This window comes from Nipponia nippon, unplaced genomic scaffold (assembly GCF_047370975.1).
Source record: "Nipponia nippon isolate SJK-2023a ecotype South Korea unplaced genomic scaffold, ASM4737097v1 scaffold_9, whole genome shotgun sequence".
NCBI classification, from domain to species: domain Eukaryota; kingdom Metazoa; phylum Chordata; class Aves; order Pelecaniformes; family Threskiornithidae; genus Nipponia; species Nipponia nippon.
The window spans coordinates 24,874,831-24,892,074 of NW_028262413.1; the positions used below are offsets into that span (position 1 = coordinate 24,874,831).

The following is a 17,244-nucleotide window of genomic DNA, read 5'->3' on the forward strand; positions in this document are numbered from 1 at the left end:
CATGGACCCTGGCAGTGCAAATGGGGGGCTGCTCCTTTGCTCCCGGGAGCCAGCAGCAGTTTGCTGTTGATTTGGGGGGACGTGTAATCAGGTTTGAAAACCAAGATGTTTGTTTACTCAAAGTTATGGGATTTATTTTTTTGTGCTAATAATTTCTAAGATTGCTTTGCATATAGAATGGATAATTTTCCAGTTTTATTTATACAGTCATTATTATTTGTATAATCACCTTTTTTTTCTTCATTGGTTAAAAGCAGATGAAGAAAAACAATTCTCTGACTCCAAACATGAAAGCAGCAACTGTGCTGCAAGCTCTCAGCTCTTTACTCTCGACCAGCTAAGCCAAACTATTATATGTGAACAGAACTGACTTGGGTAAAAACATAGCCTGGAGCATCCATAGATCTGGAAATCCCTAGTCAGTTTTAACTTCTTGTATTCATTATATGAGTGAATTGCATGCACCCCGATTCTGCTGTATGACATCCTATCCTTGGAAATTTTGACAGTGTTAGTAAAACAAAAAGATGATGCAGATAATGGAAAAATTGAATACCTCTTGTTCCTGGCACAATGGAAAAGTCAGCATATAGAATAAGCCCTTGTATACTGATCATAAATCATCTTGATAAATATTACAGAAGTTACTGTGTTGGCTGTTAGGTTGTACATGGGATAATGAACATATATGCTTCACATATATGTTCAAAACTGCACACGGCTCAATATCTGATCCCTTGTAAAGTACAAATCAAATTATACACACAAGAAAAAATACTCAACTAATTTTTTTTTTCTAGAAAACCCCAAAACATTGAAATTCTTTGAAGACAGAAAGCAAATAAAGCCATTTGAGCATCCTCCCCTTAAAATAGGTGTATAAATAAACAGCTGACAGATTTGGCAAACTGAGATTCGGCAGAGCTCCAGGGAGAGAACAAAGCCATTTTATCTACAGTGTCCTCGCATGGAAGTCATCACCCTGGCAGCTCAGTGCCTCACCTGACCACCACGGGCCAGGAAGGACAAAGGATGGTGTGCAGCCAGCATGCAACCCACGGACTTTATGAATTAAAAGTCAGCATCTGGGCATGGATTAGAAGCCACTGCAGACTCCAGTTCATAGATGCAACATACCTCCTGTAGGAAACACTACTGTGAGCATTTCCATATAACCTTGACCTTGAAGCACATGAGCAGTCGGAACACACTCATGCTTAAGTATAGCATCAGGGATCCAGGGAACAAGCTGTTTCTGCTCTGCTTTACACCAGATGAACTCTCACTGCCTCGCTTGCTGCTGTGCCAGAGGAGTTTCATGTTTCCATCATTGCATTAGCAGTAGCTGCCAGAAATGGAGACTGGCTTCTAAAACATCTTGATGTGCAGGGTGTTGGTGACTATACAGAGCTTCCACCAGCTGATACGTTCTGGGTGCAGTGACAATAGAAATGGCTATTGGTTGTGGAATAATTATACAAGGTCCTTTTAACACTGGCTCTGTCAATCAGCTCTCTCTTCATAACAGTCCTTAAAAATAAGTAGAAAAGATCACCTCCTCATGTTACTGAAGGCAGAAACAAATGAGGTTCCCTGTATCACTTTTAGGGGGACAGGATTTGATCAGAGTTTACATAGTCATGTGTTATGAGGTGTAACTCAAAATACCACCCTAAATCTGAAAGGTACTGCTCCACCCCACAGCCAGAGTTTATTAAAATGTCATAGAGGAACCTTGCTTTACCCCTGTTGGAGGTTGTTATCTGGCTCTTGCCTGTGGTCTGACTTGTCAAGCTGTTTAATGTGGGGAAATGAGCCCAAGCTGAGGTGAAACAAGTCCCAAGGATATTTTAGACATATATCACTAGCTTTTCTGGACTTTTGCTCATCCATGAGTTACCCTACTCCCAAACCAAATAAAGTTCTTCTTAAACTTCTTAACAGTTATTATGCTGAAGATGAAACAGTCCTATAGATGCAGTCAAGTGTAGCCACCTTTCTGAAGCAAGCCAGAGGAGCATGCAGCACCTCTGGCTGGATGTCCTCCACTTGCAAAGTGCTTGTTGTGATGTTGCTTTCTACTCTTTCCTCAAGTGTTTTTTCTGGGCACAAGAACTACTGCACTGCGGCATTTAAATGTAGTGTAAATTCTGCAGATAACTTGTAAATTGTATCAGATATCATCAGGTAGAGTTTATGTGGATCTTCCCTGAAACTTCCACAGAACACTTAAGAAATCCCTACACAAAATAAAATATGTATCACAGTTTAACAGCTTCGTGCTGAGCTATCGTTATGAAAAAATGCAACTGTAAGTCATCTCAAAAGCTACCAGCTGGCATGTTGCCAAATTTTCTTCTTGGTCCTTCCAAGCAGAAGATTCAATTACATCTACCATTTAATTAAAGTTATTAAAAAGTTGTCCTGTGTGACATTGTTAAAAAAAAAAAGAAATTGTTGCAAGAGCCATTTACATCTGACAATAAGTTATAGCAGATTAATTTAGTTGCTCTGCTTCCAAGATGTCACTAATGACTGGGATGTTTTTGAAGCAAAATTGTTAGAGATCTCTGCCTCCTCTCTACTCCAAAACATCAGCTGTTTATATCCTGTTCTTATAGCCGGTGTCTGGTATAACCAGAGGGCTCCTGCTTTCCTGTGCCATGCTGTCTCAGACCAGTGGTATCGGCCACCTCCTGCAGCTTGTCACGTTCCATCAGTTTCACAGTCCTGCCTCTTTTCTGGGTCCTGAACTTCTGAAACTGAGCCATAACTAGCCATACTAGCCACAACTGAGCGATACTAGCCCATAACCAAAAGTTAGACTGACAGGAGCAGACCATCCTGAGGAAAACAGCATATTTAGAGACTTCCAGGATAATACCCAAGGGGTAGGCGACCAGGAGAAAGCCTGCATGTCCATAAATCCATGTGAAAAGCTCCATGAAAGCAGCATTAACTCTACGGTATATACTCTGGTGTCTATCCCAAGCTTCATCACTCCATCTAGATCAAAAGATATTCTTTGCCTTTCTTTCAACCATAGAAGACGTGTCAAGATCATACATACATTTGACAGCTTCAAGTATTCATGAATCATGAGTCAGGCCTCCCCCAAATCATATCATTACCATCAAAGAAACTTAGGAGGCTTGTGTGGTTTTTCTGTTGTTTGACACTTCAGGACTGAAAATTCTCCCTAAAAATACAAGTGTGAGACCCTTATTTATTTTTAAATAGAAACTGTGATTTTCACATATTCATCCAACTCTACCATTTGTGGCTTAAGAAAATAAGAAATATCACGGGACTTGTGACAAAAACCACAGGATCTGGCAACACTATATTCTGTGGTATCCCACAAATAAAAGTAGGTGTTTCCCACAGGAGATATTTCTGTAAGGACTTAACTGCTGCAGGTACAGGCTTCACTGGGTTCCCATGTAGAGCGCTCAGCACTTCCCAGGCTCAGGCACTCCATGTTTCCAGCATGGCAAATGCATTCTTTCATTTGTTTCAAAGAATGAATTTTCATTTAAAAGGAAGTAAGGATCAGATACCCTCCTATAGCAAATAGTATGTCAGCTGGCTTAAAAACCATTTCCTGTTTGGTATTTAGCATAAGATCTTAAAAACTGCCTTTTGGTCTTCTGCAAGCAGTCAAAGCTTAACAACAAACCAGTGCAACAGCTTCAGCAGAGTTGCCTGCTCTAGGAGAAGAGTTTTAAAATACAGGGTGAGGGAATGCAAATAAGCAATTGCTCTGATAAACACTGTTGCCAGTTTTTTAATCTGTGAAGAATTATCCTGTCATACTCTAACACACAGCAATTAAATTATAAGCATCCATGCGGGGGGGGGGGGGGGGGGAGGGCTGTCTTGTGCTTGTTTATGTAGTTTGTAGCATTTTAACTTGTTCTTTAAGTGCAAGCCATCAGTACCATAAAATACACAAGGAAATGCAAGTCTTCTGTAGCAGAAATGGGAGCCTGAATCCATTTGAAATCACTGGGTGGCAAACATGTAAGGGTTAACTTAATAAATACGAGTTTTTACATGTCTATTTTAGATTCTCAGCTGCTTTCATCTCCTTCCTGCACAGCACTTATTTTCCTTGTGACAATAAATGTTTACATGAGCAATAAAGGTAACTCCAGGGGGTGCAGCTGTCATAAACTAAGCACAGTACCAGAGGGAACAGAGCCACAAATCTTATAAGAAGAGTATGGGTGTTGTTTCCTTATCTTGTTGCAACTTTGCTGCCTCTTGTGTTAGACACCTAAATAAATGATAGTAATCCAATGCCCTCACAGAGACAGTAAATTTACTTACCTTTGCTGTTGCTTCCCATGGCTATCAATGTCCTTGCCATCTCAAGGTTTTACCTTCCCTCATCAAACATTACTCAGATTGGCTTCATTTGCAGACCAGGGTAACTAGGTTCCCTTCTCATTGCGCTGTGTTGACCCAGGCATCCCAACAAGTGAATTTATTTCACTCAGTGACTTGCAATCACATTATAGCAGTTTAAAGTCACATGATAAAATTAAAATGCCAGGGAGCTAAATCATTAAATCCAATCAACATAATCACAGAGATGTAGAAGAGGAAGGAAATTCAAAAGAGCTACAGAGAGGCAGGATCAAGCATAACTGGGCTACTCTTCACACGTGTACCTTACTGGCTTTTAAAAAATCAGGCATGATATTACTAGTGAACAGAACAGTTCCCTCCTGTGCCTACAGCTCTGGTCAATCCTAGGTTGAGATGTGCCTTCTTTGCAAATTGATTGTTTAATCATTTGTCCTACACTCTTTCTGGGTATCAGAGAAGCACCTTCGTTCTGGTACTTCTGGAAGTTCTCTTATTAAAGTTAGATTTGCCCTTTCCCATCTTCTAAGACCTCCCTTGTCCCTTCACAGTTTCCTGAAGCTGTATCAATGATGGTTCAAGTATTGCTTAGCCAATTCCTTAGTGCTTTAGGATTAATTTAATCACAGAATCAAATTTATCCTAATATTTCTGATCTTTTTCTTGCCTTATTCTAGGCTGCAGTCCTAGTCCCATGTTAAAATTCGTTGCATTAACCAGTGAACTTTTCAGCAATGCCTGATCCAAAGTAGACATTAAGTGGTTGTCATCTCTGGGTCCATTTTTGGTTTTCCCAAGAAATACCTTACCTGTAGTTTTACTGTTTCTTCCACTGTATTTTTCTCTTCTTTCATTTCCCTTGCGTGCTGTAACTCACATTCCCTCTTACCTTTCTGAACAGCTCCACTCACCTTTTTTTGTGCTGCTCCTCAGTCATTTGCCACATTTCCATTTTTTGAGTTTTTCTGCTCTGATTTTCATGTCCTCAGAGTTCCTGAGGCAGCTGTATCAGATTTTTGCTGTTCTCTGCATCAGTTTGTCTGACATGCCTTTAAACAGTCTCTGCTAGTGACTGCCAGCTCTCCTACACTCCATCTATCAGATTGTTTCTGCATGGATCCTTTATACTTTTTATTTCAGTATGTCAAAATTTGCCTTTTTGAAGTCCATCTTCCTTATTCTGCTGCTCTTCCTCCTTTTCTTAAAAATGTGATGTCACTTATTTTCACATTCACCTAAATGTCACTTTAGACTTTTAACAAGTTTATCCCTGCTATAGTCAGAAGCAACTGCCACCCCATTTCCCGCCTGCTTCGGAAATAAAGCAGTCACCAAGACATACGTTCGAACTCCTGGCGACTGTACACTTTTCCAGCAGAGAATTAGACAAATAAAGTCACCCAGTATTAAAGAAGGTTCTGTCATTTTCCCTAGTAACTTTCTGCCAGCTCCTCCTCCTAACTGAAGTCAGTGCTGAACGCCCAGCAGCCCATGCTCCACGCTCCTTTGCCCTTCGTTCTCCAACTACAGACATTAATTAAAGAGCATTTCACCTCATGCTGAACTGCAGAGAATGTATAGACCTTTCTTCTCACCTGTTCTACCTGGAACAAAGTATCATCATTTACCATGCCAAGATCCTAATACTATCATTTGTCCCACAAGCACTTGTAATTCTTATTAAGTTGTACCTTTTATTATGTGGAAAGTCTTTAATTTATTTTTGCATTTAATTCTAATGTACCAGCCATTTGTATAGGAGCATCTCAGATGTTTGGCTGGTTTTCCCAGCCTTTGTTCCTCTCTATGCTCCTTTCACACATTTTGTTTTTATTTTCATCCACCTGCAGACTTTCACCACTGATGCTATTCAAGCCTTCGTTCTCAAACAGGACCCAGGAGTGCTTTCCTCTGGCGGATGGAGCCCAGCCATTCCCAGCTGTCCTAACAGAAAGCCCCATGCCAGCAGTGAGGAAAAGCTGCCGCTGTGATGGCTGGAGCACATAGCTTCGTGCAGAGATTTCACATCCTTGCATCTGATTTTCCACTTGAGGGCACCCTGCTAGGGCCTCTAGCTGGCCGCTCTTAGGGACTGCCTTGTGCCGAGACTTTATAACGCATCTTCCCCCAAACTTTCTGACCCCTTTGCATCCTCCCAAACATCGCCAGTGACCCTGCAAGCTGCCTGGCGCGGCTGCAGCCGGGCTGGCGGTGCCTGCAGCCTATGGGACAGGCAACGGAGCCGGTGCCAGCCCCACGCCCAGCCAGAAGCTAACGCTGCACATGGGATGCAAGACTGCACCTGGGTACAGAAGCTGGCTGGGTCTGGCAGGGTACTGAAAAACTGCAGACAAAATGGTTTGCAGCACAAATATGTCCTGATAAACATTGGCTAGTATTAATTTAATGAATTGAGAACTTAATTGGAACCAGTGTTGAGAAGTATGTCCATTATCCTTTTCGCAGCGCATATTAAAAAGTGCATTGCAGGGGTGCAGACTGTTGTAATGTATAGAAGAACTGAGCTTATTAGGAGCAAAACCAAAGCTCCTTTGCTGCGACTTCCACATACCTGAAGTTCAAGCATGTGTTTTTGATCTCTGCCAAATATGGCCAGGATGGAACAAGGCATTTTTAGGCCTGCCAGCAAGCTACAATAATTTGAATTTCAAAACTGAAACTTCAGAACTGAAGGTCTTAAGAGGATACCTGATTCATAACAAGCGGGACATACAATAAAACAATTACTGGGGCTTGCTATAAGATCGTATTTCCATCATGACAGGAATGTGACAATACTCATTAGACAGCTGATGACAGGAGAATAAATAAGGCTTCAACTTGAACAAAAATAACTATATTGTAACTGTAAGATATAAGTGTGTGCATATGAACAGCAGAGTAAGAGCCATATCAGTTACTTAACTATTCAAAATGAACAAAACAAGAAAAAAAAAAAATCTTGTTTCCTCACACAGTGAACAGATTAATAATAGGAAAAGAAGGCAGGTTACCAAAAAACTACATTGCCCCTTTATTTAGAGTGGTCTCAGAGGGATGCTGCAGTGACCATCTGAGCCACACTGCTCCAGGAAGGCTGCACTGCCGTCCCCCCCGCCAGCCCACACACTGCCTGCTCTCTCACACTGTAACATGTACACCAGCTATAGGTGATCAATGGTATGCTCCCTCACGGGGCAAAGCGTGCCATAGTAAGGCAGCACATCCTTCCATACCCTCTCCCCTCTCTGACAGGCTGGTGGATCTGGAGACGTGCCTCTACTGCACCCAGGTCTCACATGGTCTTTAAATGTGGAGGAGATGAATTAAACAAAAAGGCCTTCCTGATATAAAACAACGGGGACTTTTAATTAAAAACAAAATTTTATTGTAGTTCTATCATACTACAGTGTAAAAATATGGGGGGTTTTTCATTCTGAAATGCTTACAAAAAACACTGGTTAAAAGAAGGTTGAAATCTTACTACTGTGTAATTATCATCAGTGATTTTGTATGAGGCAAATATACAAACTGGCTACCATTTCTCTCTAGATGTACAGAAGAATGATATTATGCTTTTTGCCATGGTCACAATACATAGCACACTGTAGAGAATGGCTACAGACTGCCAGCCTCGACATTCATTTTTTTATTTGTATCAGACCTTGAAGCATTTCTGTTAAATAGCCACCTTGGAATATAGAAAACTTTCAAATGCATATGAATAATTAATTTTCTATGTGGTCTTTAAGGCACATATTTCTATCCAAATTTCATTTTGGTCCAGAGGAGCAATTGTATTTCATACACCAGCTATCCAGGTATCTGACGGCTCAGTTTGTTATAACTATCCTTATGTCCATAGACTTCAACGACATGTATTGAATCCACCGTCTGTACTGCAGTGTTGTGTCCTGGTACAACTTGTTTCACAGGTGCACTACTGCTTTTGCTTAACTTAGGCAGATGATCGTTGTCTTTGCAACACCCAGGAGCTATGATGTCCCGAGTCCACTCCTCCTGGAACCTGTAAGCATGAAGGAAAAAGTTATTTCTGTTCCATTTGCTCTGGTGAGGATACAGAACTTTCCAATCCATTTTATTTGCACAGCAGGCATGTTGCAAACAACTTGTGCTGTAACATATGGACTCACTTCTCCTAGCATTAAAACCAGCTGGTAGCAGTAGGGCAAATAATTGTGTCTCTCTAAAAGCTGATGCAGACCTTGAAAGGACTTGTGAGGTTGCTTTTATTTGGGGCTGGGGCAGATGTTATTTCTTTGTTTTCCATCAAACGAGTCCCCAGCTTCAATTTAATGTTACACTATCTAGAGAATATTACTAAGAACACTTGAATGCTGAGACTGGTGTGGAAGGAAAGTCATTGCTTGGTTAGCGGAGCACTGTTGGGAGCACAAGAGCCAGTTGTGCTCAGTGGGACTTGAAGTGTCATTTGCAGATCTGCCAGTGATGCCTATGCAGTGCTGTCACATTGTGGCTTGTGCTAGCTCTTGACTGCCCAACCTGGCTACCGCCTGCCCTCCCAGAAGGGACCGCAGGCTGGGACTCTGTGTTTGCCATCTGCGTGTGTATGCAGCACTGACAGTTGCCAATCCATCCTGCGCCCCACCTTTCCACGCTGGGAAATGAGGGCTTGCCCAGCTGTGGGGTAAGCCAGCACAGGCTACTGACCCAGACAGCAAGTAACGCAGCAGTGGGCGGTGTGGGCAGAGCAGCAGCAGTGGCAGACAGAGATGGCAGAGTTGCTGAAAAAATGCTCAGTAAACTACACACAACTGGTTCAGGAAAATGGGGGGATGGGATCAGCTTGTTCTTGAACTCTGCTGCAAGAGGCATGATGGATGCAGCTGGCTTTAAGCACACGGCTCTGTGAACCAGAAGAAGGTAAGACACAGCCCTTTTGGGTTTGTGCCAAATTACTGTAGTCTGAGTGTGTGGGCTTTTGTAAAACACCAGTTATTCCATGGCAGCTGTTTGCACGCAGGGTAGATGCTGAGGTTGCTTGCCCCACAATCACTGCAGGTAAGCTAGCTCACATGGCTCCTCTGAAGCCATCAGTGTTGGCCACTGAATGCAGCAGCCTGCACACCCACACCCAGGACAGCATGATCTTACCCTTTCGTACGTGAAAGGCTGGTCAGGAAACAGAAGCTGCATTCTGCAATTATCAGTTGCAGAAAGCCAGCAGAAATGCTCATACACGAAATGTGCATACATACAGGAACAACTGGGGAGTAACAGAAAATAAAACCAAATAACTGAGATCTTGCTGTTCTGGTACAGAGTAGGTATACTGCAGATACATCTTCCTTGCAAAGGAGAATAAATCTTGCTCTTCACTGGAAAGCTGTATTACAAAACTATCTGGGGCATGAGCTACAGTCAGATAGTGTAAAGGCATCTTAAACCACCTCTGCTTTTGATGTGAGAAGGCATTGTATCAGTATCGTCAGAATATATTTAACAAGGAGGTGCTCAGTTAAGCAGAATTTACCCACCTGTAATTTGGACAACAACAAACTCACCTATTTCTCAAAAAAATAGTCTGGTAACTTTACTCACTTTGTATTGACTTGTACTGTTTCAGCTGTGCCTTTTAATCTTGGTGCGTCAACATGGACTCAAGTACGTTTGTGTTTGACACCAGAACACCTATCCGAGTACCCCTGTGGCTTGCCATCAGGGAACACAAGCTACATGGAGCAATGCTGCAGATCTTACTGAAAGAAAATCTTCTGAGATACTTGCTGCTGTGCTTTTTTTTTTTTTTTTAATAGTACAAGGAACTTGGTTCTGTCTTCTTGAGGTGGTAGTCAATAGTTACAAAATAAAAATCAAATCAAAAGAGCATGCACAGGGAGAATAACTGGGATAAAGTTTTGCATGGAGGTAGCTACAGACTTTGCAAATAGTCCTGCCAGGATTATAGTTCAAATCTAGGTATTCTGGTTATTTTGCAATAAATATAGTTTACCTGGACAGAATTAATCCCGTTCTGATGTTTTCTCCTATAAAGCTCTGCATTGTGAAATTCTGCAATTACCCACAGTCCACCACCAACTCAGAAAGCCAAACCGGCTAAAACTGTACTTGGAGGACAACTATACTCCCAGCTAAGCAACCTCTTCCTCCCATTTTGGGAACTACTAAGCTTCCATTGACTGAAATAAGCCTAGGATGAGCTGACAGTAGGCACCCTCCGTTCACTGCAGTACAGCGAACCTGTGGATGTCAGAGAGAGAGTGAAGTCAGTGGAGTTCCACCTAAGCAGAGGCTGAGAAGAGCTATTAAGAGGGTTGCAGTGTCGACAAGGGACAGATAAATGCGCATGCAGTGGGCTCTCCTCTGCACGCATGGCTATCAGTCAGATGCGGCCTTCAGTTTGCACTTTCATCCTCGGGAGCTCTGTACTTTATCGAGAGTAAGTGTGACTTTTTTTGAAGCACTTCAACTTTCCGTAACTCCAGTTTCCATCTTGGCTACTTCAAAACATCACGGTAAGAGGATTAGAAGACCTCCCTGTACTCTTATCTGGAAATGCAAACCACCCAAGGATGTGAGGTGCTGAACAGCCTAGCTAGATGCACAACACATTTGACAAGGACAGACTTTATGTGACAGCTAAAGTCTGAGCTCCCATATGGGGAGAAGAACAGCCACCACAGCATTTGTCAATGGGTTTTAGAGGATTCACAAGAATTTTGCTTTGTGTGACTTGAGAGCTGTTCCTAGCTGGAGGGGAAAATGCTGTTAAGGGGGACATCTGAGGAGTGTGAGAACTCAGAGCAGTGGGGCTGCCACAATGCTGCCCGCTGCTGGCACTGGCTCTGAAAAGAGATTTTTGTACTGGAGGATGGGAGGGGATTTTTTTGTTGCTGTATGTCTGGTGACTTTGTACAAGACACTGGGGTAATCATGGAACCATTATGAAAACAATAATAGCAGCTTTATTGAAAGCGCATGTTGCTGTGCACACACCCTCCACGCTCGTTGAGATGACAATTAAGACTGAAATTCAGAAATCAGTACAATTTAGCAGTCAGCTATCCTACCCTTTGTGACAGGACCCCAAGATGAAACCACAGCTCACTTCCCCTGCCTGATCTTTCTTTGAAATATGCGTGTCAAAAGGTACTGGAAGATTTTAGTCTCTGAAAGGTGGCAGTGGGGAACACAGAGCACAGTAATAACAAAGTAGAGGGAAAAAAAAAGCCTCCACGAATAGAGAAGCTCAAGGTGGGACAACTCGCAGGGGGGGACAATCTATATAAAAGCTTGAAAAGGAAATCTGCCCCTCTCCTGTGCTGGATCTCCTCCCCTCCAGTCCTAAGTGCCACACAACCAAACATCGTATGTGTAGGGAACTGTATTAATTATGTACAATTGTATCAAACAGGTCATTTGCTCTTTGCAGCCATTTCACTGGATGCTTTATGTAGCGAAGTATTAAACACCACAGTGATGATCGGTCTTGCATCTCTTCCTGCAGCCCTGGGAGCAGCCCACTGGTGGCTCTCTGCAATTTAAGCCTTGCAGCTGAGCGGGGGGGGGGCCACATTCACACCCGTGCAGACATTCAAGTACGCTGTGCAAATGATCCCGCACATGTCGCACAGCCTTGAGCAGCAGGAGCCAGCAGGGCTGAGCTATGCATGCCCAAACTTTCAGACAAATGAGCAATTTCTGACAGCGAGGCCAATCGTAAAAGAAAACGCATGGATCTTTTGGAGGCAGTGAAGGGTCCAAAGAGTCTCTTTGGTGAGACTCCTGACCTTCAAAAGCACCCAGATAAATAGGTTTCCCCAGGACCTCTAACGGTCTTACACTAAGCCACTGTTGTAGAAGATGTTTTGCCCCCTTAATTCTCCCTCTGATGCATCTCCTGGCAGTCATTCTAGGTGTCCTGGTGGGTTTTTCTTGTTCTACTTACGTTTTCCATTGAGCTTTGCAGCAGCTTGTGTCTCAACGTGGGTATTTCTTCAAGTGTTGTCCTCTTTCACTGTGGTAAATCTACACCACGCTACCCTGCTAGTAGAAGGGCATCAGATCCTTCAGCTTTTTAATCTTTTCTACTTAGGTGTTCAGAAGGGAAGAGAAGCTGGGAAAGTGCCCTCAAGGGGGCAGAGGGCAAGGCAGGAATGTGGCCAAGTGTCCCATCCCATCTTGTCCATGCTTCTAGAAGGCCCTTTGGCTTACAGCCATGCTCCTCAGCAAGCCTGGGCAGACATGAACGTTCTTTAGAGCAACACGAATTTCTGATTTGTGCCTTCCTTGCAACCCCTTACACAAGGCAGTGGAAAATTTCAACGATTATAGCAACTAAATCAAAGAGAAAAAGAAAACACATTTCGTTTTACTGTGGAGGCCAAAGCTATGAGCTAATTTCACCAACCTTGCATGAGACTTCTTGGACTGACTGAAAATGCTGAGTTGCCTCTCCTAAGAGCATGCTGGTTTTTGTTTTTTTGCAAAACGTTTTCACTTGGACATCTTTGTTGTTGGATTGTCCTTATTTGCTTTTTGCCAGATACACTGGTAATGCATCTTGTAGTCAGAAAGAGCTCTGGTACAAAAATTTCAGGTACTAAAAATATCTTCTGTGGGAAAATATACTACCCTGTTTCTCTGCAGAAGAGATTTTTTTCTTCCTGATAATATGCTCCAGCTGTAGTAGATATCTGAAAGGAGGACTTTAAACCAACTGAGACATGGGCTTTTCCATTTGACTCACTCCTGCAGTCAGATCAACTACTTCATAGAGAATGCTTTATAACTTGGCCTAGAGCTGTGTAAAACAATTCACCTCAAAACAGTCCAAATTTGGAATGCACAACTTCTTCCAAATGCTTCCACACCAGGGGAAAAAAATCACCAAATTTCTTCGTGGCCCTTTAGATGTACTTTTGAGCTGGACTAGTTTCTTTCTGGTTGTCATCTTAGCTGACAGAGGATGAAAAGGAGTTAGTCTACAGCTAAATTCAGCTCTCCCTGAGTGTGGAAAATACTGGACCATCCATTCTCCCTTGCAAAATAACAGCACGTCCCTGAGTCAAGGGAGTATCTATTCCAGGACAGGTTACAGTACTGTTGAGCTGAAAAAGCAAAGAAAATAGAGGCTTCCCTAGGTGTGGCTATTTCTTACCATAATTAGGAAGTTGATGCAAACTGAAACAAGGTCTCTCAGCTTTTTCTTATTACTAGCTATCTGTATTTCTCCTGGGACAGCTATCTTTCTGCACATGCTGATGTATAAATATGCTATGGCTCAAACAGTGGAGTGCCCAGTTCTTTAATGTCTTTGCATACGAAAAAGTGTTTGCTGTTTGCTCTCACAATGGTTATGCTAGATTGTGCATATTTTTATGATTTCTTCTAAAGGCATGGCTAGGACTACTTAATGGAAAAGAGGAGGCTGCTGTTTCAGTTTGGGAGTCACAAGCAAGCCGCTGGAGTTTCTCTGCCTTACTCCAGGCAGGGGATCCCAAGGCCAAACTTGCCTCAACCCACCTGTACCAACCATTCACCTGGGCAACAGCTACAGCTGACCCACGGCAGTGGGTAAGCATACCCCCACACCTGCATTAGGGTGATCCCACTCTTCTTTTCGACACCAATTTCTTTAATATCATCTCTTACTGACATTACTTCCATCTCTCAAACATTACCAGTAGCTGGCACAGAGGAAGGACAGCTGTCATTAAGCTTCTCTTTACTGATATTTTACCCTGTGCCTGTCACGGGGCAGAGGATAACCTGCCTGCTCAGGCAGCTGACTAAGTACAAGCTCTCCCACATGGCTGCTTGCTGGGGATGGAGGAGGACTGTTCATTTCGGGCAGTGGTTCCCCAAGCAATTATTCCAGAGAAGGATTACTGCAGGGTCAGGTATTATTCTTCATCAGAAAATAACTGACTCAAAAATAACATATCCTGCTCAGGAACATACCCATTTCAAAAAACCTCTTAAAACCAGCAAGGTGTTTCAAGTGCTAGTTCCTCTGCAATACCAAATGTCCCTGATGCCCAGGGCTCTCCCCAGCGAGACCCACAGTGCTTTTCTAACCCCAAGCAGGTGTGGTGCTCTCTGCTGCTTTGAGGAAGGTCTCTCACTTTGGATGAACGATGCCAACATTCCTGGTTTCATTCTCATGCAGAGCTGGGAAGACATTTAAATCTTAAAACATTAAAGAGAGCAGAATGTAATTTACTGATTTTTGGCTTTTCTCCTACTACATACTGCAGTCAGGCTGTGAGTGCTATTCCCAATATATCCCCCTGTTGACAAGCCCTGCCTCTGTCTAGCAATCCTTCCGGGGGGCTGTTTTGGAGATTCATGCACATTGTTCTCCTCTATGTGGCCCAGAGCTGCAGCTAATCTCCCTCCCATAGATGACAGACCCTTTTCTTCAGCTAATCTGTCTCAAACCTCTGCATCACGCAGCAACCTGCTATCTCTGCTCTATGCTCTAAACTTCTGAGAGGCAATGCTGGGCAAAACATGTACCTCCCAGCGGCCCCATGCCTTGTAACTTGGCTTTCCCTGCTCAATATTAGTTAGCTCTTCAAATATTATAAAAGAGCAAATATGCTGTAAATGCTTGCATCTCCTGCATATAAGACTTTCTGCTAAAAATTGGTATTTCTATCCTCATTATGATTCCTTAAATCCAAATGAAAGAGGTGGCACCAACAGTAACTGCGCTCTGTAGTTAATGATCCCAGGTATTTGTAGACATATTTCTCAGCATTTTAAAGCAATTTGTTCAAGCAGCCAAGAAGCCAGAATGGGGCTCATTAGAGTAGCTGCCACTAAAATTCAACATTTCCCTGCAAAACTATAAATTCATCACATTTGTTCCATGCTTCAAACATAAGGGGAAAAAGATCTCATTTTGTGGCACACAGGTCCAGAACAGCACACTTGAGCCTCTACTGTCCAACAGCTGGGCTTCTACATTATTTATAACTTCTATACATCAGCATTCTGCACCCACATTATGTCACCTTGTTACAGCCAAAATTATCTCATCAGCATACTAAGGTACCGCTTTAACAGATGATAGTTTTTTAATCCTAAATTACTCTCTAAACCGTAACAAATATCTTACCTGTCTGAAAGAACTGGCTTTTTGTTTTATTTTATATTGGCTTACCTGAAAGAATTGGCTTTTTATTTCACTTGTTCTTACAGTATTTTTGATCCTTAAAGTGCTGAATCAAAATGCTAATCTCTAGTTAATCTCTAAATCTAGTTCAATTAAATCTGAAAAGCAGCATGACCTACATCCTTTTCTAGTCAAAAATAGGCTAAGATATACTCAAGAGGGTCTTTTTCAAGGGTGGAGTTCTCACCCTTCCAGATGCTTCATATGTCACATGAAGAAGCAGCAAGAACAGTTTTCTTTAAGAAAAGGAAATGCTATCGCAAAAACGACATAAATTGCCAAGCCTCCACCCACTCCTTTCTCAGACAATGTCACCACTCATCTCTCAGCCTTCCCCTTCTAAGTAGGTTGCAAAGCCACTTCCCATGGCTGTATCACAGAGAACCACGCGTACTGCCGCCCTGAAGAAGGCAGGAATAAAACGATCAGCCTCCCATGCTTCTTAGAAGAGTTCCTTATTAGAAAAACAAAGTAGGATTTCCAATTTGCTCAGAGGTCTAGCGATGCATTCCACAAATCCCTCCAAATGTCTGAAACATTAACACAAGGATAGGATAGGATAGGATAGGATAGGGTAGGATAGGGTAGGGTAGGGTAGGGTAGGGTAGGGTAGGGTAGGGTAGGGTAGGGTAGGGTAGGGTAGGATAGGGTAGGGTAGAGTATTTCAGTTGGAAGGGATCTACAACGATCCTCTAGTCCAACTGCCTGACCAATTCAGGGCTGACCAAAAAATTAAGGCATATTATTAAAGGCATTGTCCAAATGCCTCTTGGATACTGACACGCTTGGGGCATTGACCACCTCTCCAGGAAGTCTGTTCCAGGGTTTGATCACCATCTTGGTAAAGAAATGCTTCCTAATATCATGTCTGAACATTTCGTGAGGAGCCTCGGTTAAATTATCTTTTGGCTTGTTCATGACCATGGACACATGCTTTGGTTCACATGCATGCAGCAATATACAGAAGCTTTTTTTCGGGCTTGCTTGCCCTCAGTTTTGATGGTTTTTTCCAACAACCTTTATTTATTTCCTTGGATAATCAACACTGTAACAGCTCCACCACTACAGCAACACCCACACGGTTAGAAATTTCCTCCAAGCACAGGCTGCCAACACATCCACTTCATGTTAAATGGAGAAAGGTACCACATAAATAACGCAGGTAGTAAACAGGTCTTTTCATGCTGGTCTTCCCAGCATAAGCCAGCTTCATATTTGCACCTGCCCTGGGATTTGCCTACACTGTCCTGCTGTTCCCAGTAAGCTGGATGTGCACAGGATGATGAAACTTAGCCTAATTCACTATGCATGAAAAATAAGTCTTGTAAGTGAAACACAAAGCTGACAGACCATTTGTTGTCTTCAAGAGTTGGCATGAAATATGTTAGCAGAATTACCACATCTCATCCTGCGCATATTTCCATTTAACAGAATTAACCAGTAGAAATTAGCATCTTTTAGTAAACTTGATTAAATAGATCTTATTTGAATGAAGAAAGGGAACAAGGTACAAATTGATAAAGGGTCACACCTGTTCCTAGAGCAATTCCAAGACAGTTTTATTCAGGGTCTGTAACAGCTTCAATGCCATTTCCATCTCTGATTAGAAGTGGCACCCGTTCTCCACAAGAGAAATGGCTAGACCTTTGGCTCTGGGGTGCACAGACTAATACACCTGGTCGCCTAGC

At 42.6% G+C, this 17,244-nt stretch overlaps 1 protein-coding gene across 2 annotated transcripts in view; it reads right to left on the reverse strand.

Annotated features, from left to right (window-relative positions):
• Positions 1-7,736: 7,736 nt before the first annotated feature.
• Positions 7,737-17,244, reverse strand: part of SUSD3 (sushi domain containing 3) — a 34,533-nt gene continuing 25,025 nt past the window's right edge. The window contains exons 5-6 of one of the 2 annotated variants that reach the window (XM_087744113.1): positions 9,508-9,619; positions 8,190-8,398 (exon numbers count right to left, since the gene is read on the reverse strand). In XM_087744113.1, the coding sequence (XP_087600239.1) occupies positions 8,330-8,398; positions 9,508-9,619 (181 nt within the window). In that variant the 3' untranslated portion in view covers positions 8,190-8,329. Of the gene's footprint in view, positions 8,399-9,507; positions 9,620-17,244 lie in introns of both variants that reach the window. The other variant, XM_087744111.1, reaches the window with a different exon arrangement.